Genomic DNA, 21,040 nt, shown 5'->3' on the forward strand with positions numbered 1-21,040 from the left:
CCAAGAATATTTCACATCTGTATAATAATTGCATTGCTATAAAAACAATATTAGAACATCTTTTTATCTTTCACATCCCTTTTATCATAAAATGCTTGATTGTAAGTTTTTGCATTTGAATGCTGAGGTTTACAAAGTGCATTCAGTTTTTCACCAATTTTCATTTACATCCAAGATCAAGAATATGAAAAAGGGATGCAATTCATATCCCAAGTATATTCATTGGGAGCATGTTCACTCTGGTGTTTGAAATGTTTACTACCATTAAATGAAAGCACCAAGTACAAGGAAGAAGAAATGTGAAATGTTCACTTTAGCAGTCTCAAGCTCAGTTCCTCTATCAGCTTGAAATTATATTTATAGGGTGGAACTGGATTGTCCAATTTTAATTAAGGCCAATGTTGATCATTCTCATTAAGTTCATTTGTTTAATATTGAACTTCAGTGAGGATTGGCTCAAGAATAAGAACACCTTGCATGTGAGGCCCATAATTCTACTGTAAATGCTGAAGGCAAAAAGTTAAATCTACTCGAGGTCAGCTGGAAGCAACAACTATGAATGAACAGCTTTCTTTTTTTTTTAAATTGTTTTTGAAAAGATTTGATTCTTGCAGCCAATTTTTAAGATACTGACTAATGTTAAAATTAGAAATGAACCAAATAATAACTATTAAGCATTTGTATGATAATCCACTCAATCCCATTTCACACCATTAATCTTATGCCACATTCTACCATCTATTTAATAATCTAACTTTAACTCAATTAATATTAGTGCTTTTATAATAATAGGCTATTTACAAGTTCAATTTGTAATAGGTAATAAATAGGTGCAAACATGCACAAATACCTCAGAATGGTGTATGCTTTAAGATAAACTGAAAACTTTCTTTGCAATGACAATTATTAATAGCTACTTCAACAAAGCAGTATGTAGAGAATTGCAAAGTAGAGCTACTGCTGAATTAAACACGAACACAATGGAGTAAGGGTTCTTCTAATGGCCAGAGGAAAACTCAAATGTAGTCTATTATTGCAAAACAAAGTTTTTAATTCTTCTACAGACAATTCAGAAAATCTCTCTTCAATAAATCATCTTGAAAAGCAGTAAAAACATTCTTTTTCTTCAGGTTCATTACGAACTGCTCAAAATCAGGAATAAAGGCAACACAAGAAACAAGATCAAAGCACTTAATTCAAATCAGTTGAAGACAGAGTTACTGGAAGAAAGACAGTTTCCTAAAGAATTATCATTTTTGACATTTAAGAAAAATCAATCTTTTGTAAAAATATCTCACAGTAATGGGGTGAGAAGCTTAGATGGAAAATTCTGATCAAGCTTTCTGTCAATACAAGATTCAAAACACCCACTAACATTTAGGGCAGACATAGTGAGAACTGCAAACTCTATGCAGCAGCAGACCACGAATAACCAACCTATGAAATACAGGCTATTGTAGAAAAAAATCCAAGAATGGCCATTTCATAAATGTTTCATGACTAAAAAATAATTAATTTTAAGAAAATAACAGTAGCAAGAAACAACTTTTCAAGAACATGCAAGGGTTGGTAACAAATCTTGTCTGATAACACTTGTGAAAAGCTTTGAAACATTCTATGATGCTAAAGGCATTATGCAAATACAATGTATAACATAATCAGAAAGAAAACAATCTAATGTTTTCATTTTTATTCCCCCTTTAACTCGAGTGGTGCTTAACATTTTGATGGTAGATTTGCAATTTTTTTTTAACTGCGTTCATGTTAAATATGTTAAACATTCAGCAGTAGAATTACATTTTGTCTCTCCAAGTGAGTTGTAATTGGTGAAAGTGTGCTTTTGAAGCATAACACACGGGGCATGAAATACACAGGACTTGACATTTCTGTAAGCTAATGACAAGTGCATCTTATAACAAATATTATCACATTATATTTAAAGTGTATAGTCTCAGTATATGCTTTGCTTTTTTATTATATTTACATACAAGTTTAAAATCTGATCTTTACATTACTGCCTACGTTATTAGAATTTCATTTTAACAAACCAGAAAAAGGGCAAGCAATACAGACTTTCACAGACAAGGAGATACTCCTGCCAGGCTATCAAGACCTGGGAATGGATGGGGATGGGAGAGAGAATAATCAGTTTGAAAAAATATCAAAAAGTAAAAATGCACAATCCAATTTAACAAGATCAGCTGTATCAAGCTGGGTTTGGTTTGCAACACCAGCCTTGCCTCTCCCAGTCCCCAGTCACCTACATTTACCAGCTGGTTGCAAGAGACCAAAGAAGCTGCTCTCTCCATACCAGTAGGCACAGCAAGGCCTTAAAGCAGGCATACTACTACATCCCCAGAAAAAGGGTGATTGTTACAATTCCCAATGTATTGATAGGGTAAACAAAAGAGAAACTACAAACACATTCCAAAAGCAACTTGACATAGCTGTCAGCAGGTAGGTCAGTTTGGCACTGGCTGAATTCTAAAAGCCCAGCTACCAGCAACTGTCACGTAGCTTGTAAAAGTCAAATGGCAACTAAGGATATGGAAAGATTTAATACACATTTTTTAAAAATGCTCTTCAAAAGAGCATTTTTAAGATGATAAATACCGTGACCTCACATAGGATTTAAAGACAATTATTTGTGAAACCAAAGGAAGTAACTTGGATGGATTCCAATTTTATCTCCCTTACAATTCCACTAAGCACATACCCAATACATCCCATTAGACATTTGCAATTCAAAGTGTAGAGAATCAAATGAGAACTAGAAACAATTCTGTTTTTCTTTGAGTGGGATATTAGTTGTGTTTTGGGGAACTGCAATGAACTCATTTCAAGGGATCAAATAAAGAAATCAGTTGCACAAGAAACAAACTGTCCAAAAAAATACATAATAAAAGAAATGGACTTAAGCTACACTTGAGTTTTAAAATGCAAACCTAATATTTCTGGAATGAAACCACGACAGATTCTTGCAGAATTCAGAATCATTGTGGCTATTGGCCTTTCCAATTAATTCTTGATTAAGTTAGGGCTGAGCTCTGTAAGGAGGTCAGTTTAAATTGCTTGTCTGCAAAGAAATATGCCAAGCTAAAATGAAGGCACACTCAAGTTATTTTCACTTCCTCACAGCAAGAAATAAACTCAAACTCTTTTAATCAGGTACCAAAATGTTATCAAATGAACTGTCTTATTTAAAAAGGAATTAGATGATGTCTTTCATATCCGAGGGTTGTGCCAAAGCACTTCAAGCAAATGAACTATTTTTGAAAAGTAGTCGCTGTTATAAAGTACAAAAAGTGAGAGCCAATTTTCTGACAACAAACTCCCACAAAACAACAATGTGCTAATAACCAATGTTTCAGTCATGCTGGAATACAAAGATATGCCAAGCAATCGGGGCTAACTTCTGGCTCTTCCCGAAATTGACTCCACTTAGCTAACTGTCAGCTAGCATTTACTACTTATTCTAAGCAAATAAGCAAATTTAGATAAACTTGATAAGCAAATTTGAACAATTAGTGGAATACACTTGCGATACTTCTGTTAAATGATCTGTACTTCACCAGGATTAAGACTGATACATTTTCGACTGTTATTTCGTAAAGTTCATTTTTCATATACTTTTATATTATCTGTTTGCATAGCGTTTGTAGATATAGAGTTACAGAGTAATACAGCATGGAAACAGTCCTTTCAACCCAACTCGTCTATGCTAACCACAGTGGTAGTCCCAAACTAGTGCCATTTGCCCCTATTTGGTCCATATCCCTTGAAACCCCTCCTATCCATGTACTTATCCAAAGATATGTTGACCAACAGGCTTTTAATATATTATGGTATTGAACTGTATCATTTATTTATTATTAAATCTGGAAATTCTGTGAAAACAATGACTGCTCTTATTTTCTTATGCATTGCTTCTTCTTGAGGAATATTGCTACCATTATAGTAGTATGTACTTCTAATTGTATGAATTTACTTTTATCAATTTAATGTACAACACCAGATGATAACCTTTACTTATTAATCTCCTTTTCATAGCTGGCTGCTGGAAGTAGATTCCAGCTATTTCAGCTAATTATTATTGTATCCACACATATCCCATTACAGAGATCAGATCAGACAACAAATGGGTATACATTTACAAACACACCTGGAATAATTCAATGCAATTCTCCCAGTACTTTGAAATAACTATATCAGTTAACAAGCTCCCCACAAAGCAAAGCTGGAAATAGATCCAAACTGATAAGTTTACATCAAAGATTTGTGTATTAGTAATACATGGGAATGCATCTAATAATCAATCAAGTCGAACTTTTTAACAACCCACCTGTACTAGTTGCTCCTTGTTCTTCTGCTTCAGGAAAGGTTACTTGATTGGGTAAACTATTTCGTGAGCGAGTTACTGATTCTAGTTGTGATGCTCTGCCTATAAGAGACAATTCATCCAACACCTCTCCCTCCTTGGCTTCCAAGTCTGACTTAGATGTAGTTAAAGGCCTCACTTTATCTGGTGTCCCTAGTCTGCTAGGATCACTTAAACAGGCTGCTGTGCCACTGTCTAAGCTGAGAACTCGGGCATGAGTTTTGGCACTGGCTGCACTGAGAGTCCTGTGTGTTGACCTTCTCCTTGCATTCGCACTACTTTCTGAACCAGAATGGACCTTTAACATAGCTTCAAAGTCAGTGCCTCTTTCTCGAGATAAGTACTTCGCTTTCGAGACATGGTACCGTCCTTCGGGAGAGTGACATGAATGGGAAGTGGTGCTGGATGAACTGTCTGAACTGAAACGATGTGCTGAATGCATGCTGGAGGTTCTGCTCAAGTCACTCTGGTCACTTGAATCTTCATCTGGACAAAAACTGTTACTGCCAGTTTTAACACCAGCTACACCACGAAATGACACATATTCTCTATGCCGGCTAGAGTCAAAACTGCTTGCTCGTTTTTTCCCTGACTTTCTTCGGTTCGATTTGTGCGTAGAAGCAGCTCTGTGGATAAAATTAGATTTGGGTCTTACATCCCCATCCTTTTGCTTTGCTGCTTCATCTTTTAGTGTTTGTTTATCCATTGATAGGTGAGATTTTTCAGCCACCTCTTCTTCTGCCTGTTCCACCACTGCCTCTGGAAGTAATTCACCTTGCTGCTTCAAGATGTCAACGGTCAATTCGTTTGCATGAGGATTTTTGTTAGCATCACCGGAACCAGAACCAAGTCTTTCTCCAGTCTGCACTGGGTCAGAAATCTGCACCTGATTGGAACCCTGCCCAGAATCTTGACTGGAACTTCCCTCTTTAGCTTCAGCATGTAATTTTTTCCCTTTGCCATTAGTCCTTTCGCTACTTTCCACAATACTTTCACCTTCTGGTTCACTACTATACCCGCTGCGAGCATCACTTTTCTCGCAATCTTTTTTCTCTGAGTTATTCTCATCTGCTGAAGTTTCTGCTTGCTCTGAAAGAATGCTCTCCACATGGGTTGAGCTTGTTTGCTCACTCTTGTAGCTGCTAACGGTGCTGTTTGTATCTCGATCTGTGCCACTACAGTAGCTTTCTGTTGACCCACTACTCCTGGTACTGAGACTCTGGAGGCTATCAACACTATTATCTGTTTTTAAAGGCTTACTGTGTCCCGATTTGGACGATGGTTGGGAAGTACCACCCTTGAGTAAGTCATCTAGCTGGAAAACACCAGCATAACAAGAGTTTTCAGTCAATGATTCCTTGGATCCTGAAACAGGTTTTGAACTTTCCAATTCACAGACAGTATCTAAACCTCTCCTTTGTTGAAAGAGAGCAAAATCACTGAGAGATGTATCTGGAAAAGCAACTGCTGAACTTGAAGTCCTTGGCACTCCCCTTGGCCTGTGATCTTTCCTGTATGTTTGGGAATGCAAAGGTACAAGGGAAGCTGCTTCTGTGTCACAAGCAGCGGACAATGAATGCTCTGTGTGATGGTAGGTCACTTTGTCACTCGAATCCCTTGGAAAGTCTTGAACTCCTGAAGATGTTACAGCCTGATTAGACATCAAGGAATCATTTGACACCACCACTTGGAAAAGCTTAGAATCTTGTGCCAGGTCTATAGGAAGAAATGGCAAATATTAATACTTACATTCTGAGTAACTTGTACACAAATTGTTGGAAATAGACTTTTGTTTTTATAATCATGAACAAATTGTAAATTTTCCTATTTCATAAATTGATTTTAAGATTAATATGATGATCAAAAAGTTAATATTTCAGACCTGCATCTTGAACACAGAAACGCATTGCCAAGCCACTTCGTGGAAATGCAAGGAGGAAATACAGATGAACAGAATAGTAATGTTTAGTCTAAGAAGTTCATTTTAAAGAAGGTCTTAAAAGCGGGAAATGTAGAAGGCTGAGGTACAGGTGAAAAGGGACTTGCACAAGAGGCCAGGGTCAAAGAGACAATAAGAGCCAGAGAGGGTAGAAGGTTGGAAAGCATTGCTGAAATGATGACAGACAATGCCATGAGGGAATTTAGAAATGAGGACGATGAATTTAAACCAGCTGTTAGGAGACTAAGGACTAGCATTGGACAACATGGAAATAAGTGATTGGCGAATGGCATGACGCACATCAGCTAATTTGCAGACCCACACTCCCTTTAAACTCACCAGGCCCTAGTCCCATGCTGCTTACAAACTCACCAGGGCTCTATGTCAAGCACTTCTTATAAACTAACTGATGCACAGATTTGATGCTCCCTTTAAACTCCTCAGCGTACTGTTTCCAGCACTCCCCAATCCACTGAGGCCCCATTCAAATGGTGCTTTTGAACTCAACAGGGCCTTATTTCCCAAGCTCTCTTTAAACTTGCCAGGTTTTATTTCGCATGTTTCTTTTAATCTCCCCAGGTTCACTGAAAGTTTTTTTCTTCCACTGTGTAACATGTTAAAAAAAACGTGAATTAAATTTAAAGTGGGATATTAATAGGAGTAAGATCCAATAATCTGGAGAATCTGGCAGTCGGGAACCACCAAAGTCCCAAGGATGCCAATTTATTGGAACTTTACTGGATTGGTGGCGGGGTGGGGGAGGGGGTTAACATACTACTGTGGATTGAAGATTGGATAATAGATAGAAAACAGCAGGAATAAATGGGCCATTTTCAATTGGCGAGTTTGTGAATAGTGGGACGTCACTGGGATTGGTGGTTGGACTCTGGTGTTCACAATCTATCTATGATTAGTAAGGAGATCAAATGTAATGTAGCCAAGTTTGCCGATGACAAAGTGAGGTGGCATATGACCTGTAAGCGGGATGCGGAAAGGCTTCAGTGGATACAAGCTGATAAAAGGAATGGGCAAGAACATGCAGATGAAAATAGATAGTAGATAGCCTGAGTCTTTTGCCAGGGTGGAAATGTCAAGTACTAGTGGGCATAGGTTTAAAGTGAGAGGGGAAAGTTTAAAGGGTATGTGCAAGGAAAGCTTTTTTTTTAAAAAACAGAGTGGTCATTCCCTAAAATCTGTTGCCATGGAAGGTGGAAAAAGGTGCTACAGCAGTAACATTTAAGAGGCATTTAGGCAGACATATTAACAGACAGGGACCAAGTGCAGGCACATAGAATTAGTTAGATTGGCATCATGGTCAGTGCATACTTGTTTCGCCAAAGGGCCTGTCATCACATAACTCTGTTCTGTGATGCAAAGCAATGCAATGTCGTCAGATATGGTGGAAACAATAGAATGGCAGAGTATTTTTTAAATGGTGAGAGATTGAAAGGTATTGGCATTCAGTGGCATCCAGCACAAATCACTTGAAGTTAATATGCAGGTTCAGCAAGCAATTAGGAAGGCAAGTGGCACATTGACCTTGATTGCCATAGAATTTAAGTACACAAGTAGAGATATTTTGTTCCGCTGTCTTGGAGCTGATGAGTCTACATCAAAGTGTTATGAACAGGTCTGGTCTGCTTATCCAAGGAAGAATATAATGCAATGAAAGTTCACCAGATTGATCCCTGGGATGGGGTAGGTTGTCCTATGAGGAGAGCCTCGAGTTTAAAAGAGGTGATATCATTGAAACGTGCAGATTTTTTTTTTTAAACAGGCCCTGACAGGGTAGACACGGGATGTCTAGGAGGGTCATGGGGATTCACCATTCAGGACAGAGGTGAGACGAAATTTCTTCACTCTTTACATGGAAGCTTTGCAAGCCATGAGGGCTTTGGAGGCTTGGTTACAGATCAAGAGGTTTCTGGATACCAATAGAAACCAAGGATATGGGATCAGTGCAGGAATATGGTGATGAGATCTTACTGAATGGCAGAGCAGCCACGAGGGGGCCAAATGGGCTCCATAGGCTCCTCCTATTATGTTCATACATTATGTTCAACTGATGTTACTTTATCTTTCTTCTTCCAACTCCTTTCCTAAAGTTTAGATTTTGATATGCGCGAAGGAAAATAGCTCACACAAAAATGAACCCCACGGTAAATCTTGTAGCAGAGTTCTGGAAATGAATGCATCACCTAACTTTGTAGTCTGGAAACTACAATTGACACTAATTCATTCCAAGCAATATTTATCATTACATTGCATCTTATAAAAGCAGGCCTATATTCAAATTCCATTTATGTTCATGTTGACTGTTACACTATATTGTTTTTCCAGTTAAATTCTTGCAGGCCAAGCTCACCTTGTTCTTCATTTGCATCTTTATACAAACTGCAGCTCTGGCCCAAGCTCAAACTAATATCATCAGAAGTTTTTCCCATCTCTTCATCTCCTACATTGGACACAAAGGAAAAATCAATCATCCAGAGTTAAATGTGTGTATTCAGTATAAGTATATACTGATCTGGAGTGACCCCTCTGCACGAATTTATACTACATGCTGGTTACTATGGAATACTCAGTCTGTACTGTAGAAAAACAGGCATGCAATTATCTTGATAGCTACCTTGCAGTGTTGGTTCCAAGTACAGAGAGCAAAGGTACTTTGAGATTTAGGTGCTACTCCATCACAATGCAATTACTAAGAAAGATATCTAACCAGAAAGTAAAAGTAACTATGGATAACCTATTATTCAGGCAAACAATGGGGGGATGAGCGGTGGTGGAATATATTCCCCAAGATTTTCACATCATCCCCTGGCCAGTTCTATTTTAGATACATCCATTTTGGAAGTTCTTCATGTTGACATCACATTAAAGGAGCAACACTAACAATTTAAACTTTGGGTGGGCCATCTTACCAAATGCACAGTAGTTACTTACTTAAGCCACTCCAAATGCATCCCTCTGTGATAGTTACCACCAAGAAGGACTAGTAACAAGTGCAAGGGAACATCACCTTCAGATTTCTCTGTTGCACACTATTCTGACTTGAAAATATATAGCTGATCTTTCATTGTTATGGTTCTGAATCCTGGAATAGCTGTACATTTTGTAGATGGTACACACTGCAACCATTATGCCCCAGTAATGGAGTGAATGACTGTTCAGGGTGGTTGATGGGGTGTCAGCCAAACAGGTTCCTTTGCCTTGAATAGCCTCAAGTTTCTTGGATGTTACATATATGGAAGCTGACCTCATGCTTGTAGCTTTCAACAAGAAACCGAATTCAAGTAACTAAAAACACGCAAGGCTTAACCTCGAGCATTCTTTGAAATAAGGAGGAAAGTCATTGTTACAGTTATCTGGTTATAATCAGAGTGGGAAGTGGAACAAAATGAAAGTAGACACACCGAGCTGGACAATGGATGAGATGGCATGTTTGACCAAGCCAATGACTATAGAACAGTTGGAAAGCAATAATACACGATGGCTACAGTAATATATGATGTCACTTGTGACATTAGTAAAGTACATTTTATCATTTTTAAATCACTATTTTATGCAGAGGTAGATACCTGATTGTCAAAACTCTAAGTGCAGGAAAGATGGGCACAGATTTGGGAAGCAGCAATATCTTAAGTTTCTTTGAAAAGAGATCTAGGAAACCAGGTCAACTCCCCTTTGATTATCTCCCTAACGCTATTTTTTGATGCCCACCTGAAGTGGGGCACTAGTTCAATTTTTAAAGAATGGTAACTTTGGGTTGCACTTTCAGGACTGCATGAGTGATGTTTTACTAGACAAGAGCCAGGAATTTAAGTACCACAACCAAAAACTATCCATTAAGTGAAACCAAGGATTTAACTTTCTTTGGCAATGCACTAAGTACTTTGTTACCTTTATTATACAGTATTTTAACAATCAATTTTTATTATAATATGATAAACCAAAGTGTTACCAAAAGAATGCAAAATCCTTACATATGATTTATGAAGACAAATGATATTTGTTGAAAGCTTGCACTGAGAATACAATTGTAGTTGAAATGTCCACAGGGATCCATTGAACTCATCACATGCATGCATATTCTACTTGTTGCTAAATATAAAAAGTTCAGAGCACCAATTCAGTGCTAAATTTAAGCTCTGTTGAAAGTTCCATCTCTCACAGTTACTATCTGCTTTCAGTATTTTCCATATACCAGAGGTCACAATAACATATATTGAAGCATTTGATATATGGTTTCAGTTTCAACTAGCAGCTAAAAAGAGGCTCAAGTGACTCCTAAACTTTATATCAAGGATCCAAAATGTTTATTTTCACCATGTTCATTCACAGAGCAGCAATAAATTATCAAAAGGACAATTTAGTGAGAAATTTAATTCTGGGATATTTAGCACCACTAAACAGACCGATGAACAGACCTCATTCAGCTGAAAATCTCATACCTTTGATATCTGCTGCTGCTCCATGGTGAGGTGATGCAACCTGATAACAAATGATCGGAAATAATTAAAATGGCAAAGGTTTATAGTTCAGGATTTTCACCTTACAACTAAATTTGTTACTGTGAACAAGATGTCAGTCTAAACGCTAAAAATAAAGAAGTTATTCAGTCAACCTTTCCATGGAACACAAATTTATTGTCACATGCACATTTAGAAAATTATGACCAAAACAATCTGCTTAGATCCTACATCCAGAGGTTTCTGCAAAACAGTTGGAAGGAAACCTTTTTGAAACCTTAAATAATGGACCTCCACAATTACAGCAAAAATCTGAAAATAAATGAAGAAAACAAGCAAAGTACATATTATTGTAAAGGAAGGACACACAGATAGGCAAAGAAATAAGAATCTAAGTATCAATAGCTCTAAACATTGCACAGAAAACCAATATTTTACAGGATTGATATCTAAATTGCAGCATCATTAATATACTGGCAACAAATCTAAAGTAGAGTACTTTGTATTGTGAAAACAAGTGCCTTTAAAGTAAACAGATTTAGATACTCAAAGCAGCAAAAGAACTGGAGGAGAATTTTGAGATGCATTGTGTCAGGAAGAACCACTCATAAAGACTCAGATAATGTCAAGGATACAAGCTAAAATCAGTAAGTGCCTGGGTTCAAAAACAAAGTACATAGAAAGTTTTGCAGCTGGAAGTTTTAAAGATAAAAGCCTGGGGAATTCATGATAAATTAATGAGTTAGAATGCTTTGGTAATTTACAGCATTGTAGATAACTGGACGAGGCTGTACCTAGGTTGATGTGACAGTTCTTAGATATTACATATGATTTGCTTGATTCAAAAGTTAATATAGAACAGAAGAATCAATAGGAATGCTTTATACATAAACTAGAGGCCTGCACTGCCATCCAATAAAATTATGACCTGATCTTTCATCTCATCTCATCTCCACTTTCGCATCTTTAATTTAAAACTTTATTTATACAGCACGGTAATAGGCCTTTCTGGCCCAATGAGCACACACTGCCCAATTACACCCATGTTAACCTACTAACCTGTATGTCTTTGAAATGTGGGAGGAAACCGGAGCACCCAGAGGAAACCCACGCAGTCACAGGAAGAACGTACAAACTCCTTACAGACAGCAGCGGGAATTGAACCCTGATCACTAACCGCTATGTTACCATGCCGCCCATTCTATTCACTGTAACCCTTTATTTCCCTACAGTCCAAAGCTAATCTTGGCCTTCAATGAATCACTTGTTCCCAGCTAATGAGACATTAGTCGGAAGTTGCACACTACTGCATCAGACACACAACATCAGTGCTGCTGTGGGAGCTCAGTTTACAGCCACCTAAGCTCAGACTCGTGAAACATGGCTTTGGAGTCCATTCATGTGAAGGGTTAGGGCTGTCATTCCACTGCTGCACAGCTGTCCCAAGCAGAATAGCAGAGGCACCATAGAATATAAATCCATTGCCCTCTCAAGTTAACAGCATCTTTTTCCTCTCACCACCTACATTACAATGGAACCCTCACTCATACTGACGATGTCAATGTATGTTATTTACATGGACTTTCAGAAGGGGTGTGATAAAAATGCTTAAAGAAAATGAACACATATGAAATTGGAAGCCACTTTTGCCTTAGGTAGGGAATAGAATACCCAATTGAAATAGAAGAATAGGAGTGTTAATGGCAACAAAAGAATTGATCAATTAAGTATGCAGGAATGTGGGAGATGAAGAAGTTCCATATGGGATTGTAAGAGACCATCCATTTAGGGGTTTAAAGTCTATTTCAAATGGTCAGAAATGAAGCATGATAGAGCAGAGAGATATAGTGGCTCAAAGCCAGATATCACTATGGACTAGTAGAACAAAATGGAAAGGTAAAGTGTGCAGTATTAATGTACGTCACCAGCGAGTGCAGATAGCAGGCCTCACTCTGCAAACCTGCGCCATCAAAATGTCTTAATTATTCAAAATTAGACCTAGCCTATACATGGCTATATAAAGCTGTTCCATCTAGGTTGGCTGAAAAATTTGAAGCTTTTTTTTGCCAAGGGTATCAGAATTTGCAAAACCAAGGCACTACAATGGACATGGTTTTGTTTTGGTTCTAATTGTGTATAATTTATGTTTTCTTATGAATGCTGCTTATCTGATGTTATGTGCCTGTGATGCTGCTACAAGTAAGTTTTTCATTGCACCTGTGCCTACATGTACTTGTGCATATGACAGTAAACTTGACTTTGACTTCAATTTGGCATGGTTAAGCTTCAAGCCAATCAAGATCTAATTAAATTGCCAAACAGGCTCCAGGAGTGGAATGGGCTTTTCCTATTATATTAACAGCCACAGAAAAGCTAGTAAAAACAGTTGCAAATCTACCTTAAATAAAGGTTTGTGCATAAGGAAACTGCTGTAATCTGATTCATTTGTGCTGCACTAAATTTTAAGAAATCTTGTGTTTTTTTGGGGTAATTTTCCAAAAAATTTAATTTAGCTAGAACTCAACTGATTATTTCTTTAATAGTATGACTAGGCAGGCGGGAGAGAAACTTATGGATCCAAGTGCAATTCTTAAAGTGACAGATTTAGAAATTATTTAACGTCAAAATGGTTTTCCAGAGGAAGCTTGAAGTCATGACTATTCTCCCCATTGGAAACTCAGACTTTTAGATAAAGTATTTGTAAGTGATGCATTGCCTATGTTTTCTCCTCCCATTTTCTTTTTGCTTTGCTTTCAAAGTCCATACAAACTTATCTTTATGTTGCACATAAAGAACACAGGGTCAACTCTTTTGCAAGGTTCTTATGGTTCAGTTACAAGGTCAATTTCTGGGGATCTGTGTCTGCAAGCGGCTCTGATATCCCACATTTTATGCTTTTCTCCCCCAAATACATTGTGCTATAATCACCATTTTCTTAGTAACAAGAATGTGGCAATCATGTTTCATACTACAGGAATTCAGCTGAGCAAGATGGTAACTAGTAACTTAATAAGTTTAACCATCTACATTAATGGGATATGCAGCTGAGTTGAATAAAGCACCTTATCCACTTGGGAACTGCAAGTGAATTTATGATTGCAATATCAACCAGCAAATTTTACTGACCCAAAGTTTTTAAGGTAACTCAATTTATTCTTTGCCAAGAAATGAATTTCTCCATGTCACAAACAACAAATTTACCCATTACATTTTTGCTGTCCTAGTGGAATGTTATTGGGAACTGCAAGTGGATTTATGATTGCAATATCAACCAGCAAATTTTACTGACCCAAAGTTTTTAAGGTAACTCAATTTATTCTTTGCCAAGAGATGAATTTCTCCATGTCACAAACAACAAATTTACCCATTACATTTTTGCTGTCCTAGTGGAATGTTATTAAATTATTTATCTTTCTCTTTGACCATTTTCTTCTTGAAAGTTGTAAACTATTGTAATCTCAGTTGAAGAGGAAAATGTGGAATACATTACATTCCAAACACTGATATAATTCAATTTTCTGCTGTCCATTTCTAATATCATAATTATTCCTTCAACATTGCCAGCCCCATTCACCAGGGAGAGTTGTACTGCATTTAACCTTTGCTGTATGTCCACTGAAGAGGAGAAATAACTTGAAAAATATCCTGGTATGATTTAAGAGTGATTTAACAGGTCAAGCACAATAAACGAGCCAAAACACAAACTGTCCCCATAAAATGTGATTAAATCTACATCTAAAAGTCACTTGGATGAATAAAGATTTTTCCTTCTTGTTTGCCTGAGTAGTCTTAAGCCATCTGCTAAAGGAAGTTCTTCAGAAGAGTTGCAAAAACTTTATTTGCCGAAATGCAAGATACACTGCAATTCCAATTTCCTAGCAAATCATGAAACAGTGTTCTTCATCAATATCGTTTAAGATCTTGTTTACTCATCCACATTCTTGTACAGTTCATTGCTTTTCCATGCTATTCAATTCTTTGATGTTGGGCATTAACTTTGAAACTTAGCTCAGCAATGACTTTATAGTTTGAATGCTCTTGTAGGCATTGTTGTCAAAATTGAATAAAGCACTGTCATTTTAACATTACATCACTGGACACAATAAGTGACATAATCAACCTAACATGTTACTTTGTTAACTTGCAAATGACAGGATAAATGAAAGGTCATTGAACTGAGACATGAACTTGCTTTCTCTCCTAACAAATGCTGCCTGACCTGCTGTGTATCCCCAGCACTTACCTTAATTTTTCAGAGTTTAAGCTAGGAGTCTAATCTCATTTTTCCTCTACATATGTCATTTCCCTTTGCCTAGCACCATCATTTTTGTTGTTTACTCATTCCTGTTTTCCACTCTTTTACTAGATCCATAATGATGCAATAATTATTTGTACCCTGTTGAAAAAAAATCTGCATTTCTTTTGGCAACAAGAGCAACCAAGCATGAAGACTCAAAAGGGAGTAGGAGGTTGGAATGGGGGAGGGGGATCAATGCTTGTCCTAGCTCTTTTCAACAACGACACAGCAATATGCCTTGCAATAAATCCTGGAACTTTGTCTATGCCAACCTCATTGCACTGCTGCCACAAGTATCAACTGCTAAAGGAAACAGGATGCTTGCAAGTGACTTTCATCAACGAGAATGGCCTTTCTGGACTTCATGCTGCCAATCTAACCCAGATTGGGTCAATATTCCACGATACTGGCTCTTACACACTCTACTGCTGAATACTGCTCCACCTCATGGTCCTATTGTCATCACAGGAAGATGTAGAGCTTTCTGAAGCCATATGGACAAAAATCCTTAAATCTACTCCAACTGAGTGTCTACTGTTTTTGCCTCTCTTTGCTAATCACGATTCCAATGCTCTCCATAAAATGGAAAAAAAGTCACGAGTAATTGGTCAAATCGTATTTGTTTGGATAGGTCCAATGTCCAGGAATTCTAATGCTTTATGTTTGAATGCCAATCTTTCACTACCATACTGATGGAGGTATTTGCTCTTGCAACATTGGAGAAGCATCTAGACAGGTACTTGGTTCATCAAGGCATGGAGGGCCTACAGGCATAGTGAGGGTGCATTGGATTGGTGTTGTTGTGTATAATGGGCAACATTAGCATGGTGGGCTGAAGGGCCTGTTTTAGTGCTGTGCATTTGTACAATTCTATGATTGGTGCTTCACAATTCAGATAGCTAGGTTCCTGAATCTGAATGTCATTTAGCTGATTCTAATTTCCTAATTTTCTTTGGTTTTCTGCTGTTAAACTGAAGGTTATTTCATAGCACTGAAGTGCCTCACCTGAGTTTTTAATCGTTAGTGAGATAGCCACGTTAATGTTTTATGTTGAAGCACAAACACAACATGCTGTGTTCCAATTATGATCCATAATGTCATTACCAACAAATCACCTTCTCCAATTTTCTCATTCTTTTTAACTCATGCACTCAATTCTCATATTTATAAAGCCTAAAACTGAAACTCATTCCTCAAGCAATCAGCATTACGCAAAACAAAATACATACCACAGGGGCAATAGGTAGAGTGAATGAACACACAGTCTTTTCCCTAGGGGTGGGGAATCAAGAACTAGAGGTCATAAGTTTAAGATGAGAGGGGATAGATTTAATAGGTACCCAAGGGTTAACATTTTCACCCAGAGTGTGGTCCATAAATGGAATGAGCTGCCAGAGGAAGTGGTTGAGGCAGGTACATTAACAATATTCGAAAGACACTAGGACAGGTACATGGACAGGAAAGGTTTAGAGAAATAAGACCCAAATGCAGGCAAATGGGACTAGCTTAGATGGGCATCTTAATCAGTATGAACCAGTTGGGCCGAAGGGCCTGCCTCCATGCTGTACGACCCTAATACAATACCAACCAATACAATTAAGAATGACTTGACAAACCCAATACAAAAGTGTTTACAATCACACCTGCCTTTCTGAGAAACAGCAGATAACAACCTTGCTGCAAGCACAAGGCACACAGTACCCAGATGGAAAGAACTGCAAGACACATTCAATTCAGAGAACAATTACCTGGTAACTGAAATCCATACCCATCCCTCCGACACCCACCGAAACTCCGCCCTCCGCCCCCCCACACACACACAGTAGAGGTCCCTGGCTTCAACCTCCCTTGGAGATGATGAAGATTTCCCAGCAGAATCTCCATGGATCATAAACAATGAGGGCACCTGATTCACAAAGGGAAGATGCTCAATGACCCGCATTAGCCAATAGCCCCAATCAATAGAACACGACTTCAAAAGTGCCCAAATGGACACCATAGTTCTCCGCTTGACCTCTCAAAAGGCCATTTATTGAATCTACAGAATGGATATGAGGGCTTACAATTCATACCAAAGAAGAATGCAACGTTGTATACAACTACAATACCATTTGCAACCAGATTGAAGATGACCAGATAATTCTCCTGTCAATCAATCTTGATGACTGCAATGGTATGAGTGGCTGAATTTCATTTCATTCCAAATAATTTATATTCAACTCTACTCAATCCATTTTCCTAAACAAATAGCTTGGCTTTTATTGGGACAATTTAGTGTGGTTTGAATCATAATTCTGTAGCTTACATTTTCTAAACAGACAATGTTTTCTGATACATTGACTTTGTTTGCTGTACAACAATGAGTGGGCTGCAAATAATGATAGTGCAATGCATGTCCTCCCTCCAACTACGGCTGTCATAGTGTTGTCGAGAGCCATACAAAGACTCTAGTATTTCTACATTATGTCTAAAAGATGTTAGATGAAAACTCTTAATATAAATCATTCTACAGCAGCCATATTTGTAGCCTCTATGTTCAAATGACAACATGAATACTGTTTGTGCTTTAAAGGAATGCTCAACACCAAATAAGTTGAAACAACCAATAGTCATTGCCTCATACCCTGACACCCACCGAGGAGAAAGAAATCCAACAATCCCTATTTATGATCTAGTAATCCTGGACTACCTGAAACCATGGTCATTCAAGTAAAGGTTATTACACATTAAACCACACAGTGTTCAAACTTATGAAGAGATTATCTACATAACATGCTAATAATCATACACCTCTGAGAAAATCTCAAGTTTTTAAAGCATTATAACTTTTCTTATCCATTCTTATACTTATTATTTAATTTGTAAGTTATGCTGTAAATGCATAGTCCTGCCTATTGTGACAAGACCAATGCAGTTCTAGCTACTCTTCAGCTAAACATGTAGAGAAATGCTTTTGGCTCACCAAATACTTTGCTTATCCAATTCTCCCATCTCTTATTACTTCAAATAATATTGCATCAAAGGACTGCTTGAAAATAAAAGTGTATAATTCTACACCATGATTTCATGAATTCCTTAAACCTCAGTATCTCTTCAAAAACATCTTTTCCATCTCTCAAAATTCAAACCAAAATTGCCAGCAATCATACTGAATACAACAAAGATTCACCAAAGCAGACCATAAATCCATTAATATATTTATACAAGTAATAATTAATCACTTATTCAGTGGTTGAACATAGGTCTGTTTTGAGCTGAAGGCTTGGCCACCAGAGATAAAGCAAATAAATTCAGGGATAACCAAGAGACCAGGAGTGCAGGGGTGTAGATATTTTGTAAGCTTGAGGAAATAACAGCTATGGGGAGGGGCAAAGCTATAAAGGGAAATTAAAAGCAGGGAAGAGGTTTCTTCAAAAAAAAAACACACTGCTTATCCAGAAGCCAGAGGAGGTTGGCAAACTTATGGATGATTTGTGAATAGAATTTATGAAAAGATTCAAGTAAATTTCATGCTTGGATTTAATGAATGCGTAATTAATTGCAAAATAGGAAGTACCAATGTGATCTATGTTATATCACCACTCCTATAACCTAAATGTTACAATTTTTACATTTTACAAAAGCAATTTTGAAAAGTATTAAGACAATGGAACAAGGAAGATGTTAAGAACAATGGGCTCTGTCTTTTCAAATTGTATATTTCTATATTTTCAGGACTAAATCTGATCTATTTTTAAAGTAAAAGATGCTGATAGTTTCTAAAACTTCACAGGTTGAAAACCAAGTACAAAAAAAACACTTCTGAATAGCAGGAAGTGACTGCAGAATCAGTGAGTTCACAGTACCTGGTGGTTGCTGTCCAGACCTGCATAGGAATTTCGTGAACTGCAACCAACTGGAGGGGTTGCTTCCCGTACAAATTCAGTCATTTCTATTCCACCTCCTGGGTCCCTGTAAAAAAAAATGAGAATATTGAGGAAAACTTATGAAAAATTATGCAAATTTACTCTTTTAAGTTAGGCCTTTGTTCACAACTGATCCATAAGGATTCAACATTTACTGTAGACTACAATTTTTCCACTTTAGTGTCCTGGCTTGTAATTATCAATCAATATCACTAAAACAGATCAGGTCATCACAATGTTGCTTGTGGAACTTGCTGTGTGCACATTGCCAAACACATTTCCTTTACCACAACAACATCATCTGCACTTCATAAGTGCATCATTGGTTACAAAGCGGATGACCTGAGGTCATGGAAGGGGCTTTATAAAATCAGTTCTGTACTTTTTTTTCCCTTTCCCGTCCATAAAAAAAGACCCTTTTGAACTGCATCCCACCCCACAAGATGTTGTTTGGTGTAGGTCCATCCCCCAAACTGTCTTTCCTCACCATGTAATTGAACTTGTTGACATCTTGTAAGTATATGCTCATCTTTCCCACAATTCCCTTTGATCAGTTTTTCCCCACCACTGCCACAATACTGAACAGCCCTTACAGAGTGAGAAAAGCAGACTCAAGAAAGCAGCCATTAGGCCTTCTGAATCTGTGGCATTTTATACAAAAAGCAGTCCATTTAGCCACACTCTTTATCAATGCTCCTGCGAAACCAATTTCCTACAGAAGGTTACCATGAAATCTGTTTCCACTGTTCTATCAGGGATACATTGAATCTTTTTCTTCTTCTGGTTTCTTTTGGCTCTTTTATGAATTACTTAAACCCATACAAGTGATTTTTTTTAGTCATTTGATACTGTGGGGCAATAAGTCATCACCATGGCTGTGACTGCCAACCCAATTGACAAGTCCCTCTTTTGTCACTCCTTCTCCAGTCAGAATACATGTGAACAGACATCTCAGAGTGCAGTGCTGCTGCGCTTTTCATCTGTGGGGCATTTTCTTTGAGAGAGACCGCAGGGACTACAGCCAGATCTTACACCAGTTCCTTCAAGTAATCCCTTGGCCTTTACTCCACTTTCACAAAGTCACCGTGCTTTAACCTACCACTCCCCTGAACTCCTTCTGCACAACCCTTCTCCCATGAACCCCAATCCTTGAATCCTATCCCTTTCCCTGATACCCCCACTTCCTAAACTCTTTCCTAATCCAAGAGCCTTGTCCATCCCCCGAGACTAATGTTGGCCTCAGTTGTTAAATATCATTGGTGGGTCACTTTGTCATCACCGGTAAAATAGACGAACATGAGAGAAAAACATCCTGTAGGAACACATCTCCATGTATAACATGGGATTCAATGGGAAAAGGAGGTTGGCATTATTGAAAATCACAATACAGACGGTTTGCAAGGAACATTACCCCTCCATAATGCAGGGGTAGTCTGTACTGTGCAGTCGTTGGCACCTTTCCTCCACTGTCCAAGTTGGTGGACTATTCTTGCTATGTTCTATTCTTACCAACATATCACCTATAATCACTTATCTTCAATTTCCTGCATCATCTCTCTCGAAACCTTCGGGAATTTCCATCTCTAGTCCCCTTTATTATCTACATGTCGCTCCTTCACATCATCTGATAACATATTTGGGTCCACATGTACACCAGTGACACCCAAGACTTTTCTCAAACTCACCATTGCCCCTTTTTTGTCACACTGTTTGTTCAATATCCAGTAAGGCATGAGCAGAAATTTTCTCCAACTTGATATTAATATGATCAAACTTACCACATCAGGTACCTATCATAGATTTTGTTGCCTGGCCTCTGAAGAACCAAACATGTGTGTCCTACTTGGCCCAAAGGTCAGTTCATGGGATCATACCTATGCCATCATTGATAATAGTCCACTTGTACCTCCATAAGATTGACCTGTTCCATTCTAGCCTCAGATCAACAAGTGGTTAAATAGTCATTCCTCCCTTTGTTAGATTTGGATTTGACCTCCTCAATTTGAATGGTCATAGACCAGGGATTCCTCCAAGTCGAAAGGATATTAT

At 37.9% G+C, this 21,040-nt stretch overlaps 1 protein-coding gene across 9 annotated transcripts in view; it reads right to left on the reverse strand.

The window, feature by feature from the left end:
- The window catches only part of pcnx1 (pecanex 1), a 201,923-nt gene that overhangs the window by 125,890 nt on the left and 54,993 nt on the right, over nt 1–21,040 (reverse strand). For 8 of the 9 annotated variants that reach the window (XM_052031356.1, XM_052031302.1, XM_052031293.1 and 5 more), the window contains 4 exons: nt 18,932–19,037; nt 10,772–10,811; nt 8,683–8,772; nt 4,343–6,094 (listed from right to left, as the gene is read on the reverse strand). In XM_052031356.1, the coding sequence (XP_051887316.1) occupies nt 4,343–6,094; nt 8,683–8,772; nt 10,772–10,811; nt 18,932–19,037 (1,988 nt within the window). The remainder of the gene's footprint in view (nt 1–4,342; nt 6,095–8,682; nt 8,773–10,771; nt 10,812–18,931; nt 19,038–21,040) is intronic. The other variant, XM_052031364.1, reaches the window with a different exon arrangement.

The sequence above is a fragment of the Pristis pectinata genome, chromosome 1 (assembly GCF_009764475.1).
Source record: "Pristis pectinata isolate sPriPec2 chromosome 1, sPriPec2.1.pri, whole genome shotgun sequence".
NCBI classification, from domain to species: domain Eukaryota; kingdom Metazoa; phylum Chordata; class Chondrichthyes; order Rhinopristiformes; family Pristidae; genus Pristis; species Pristis pectinata.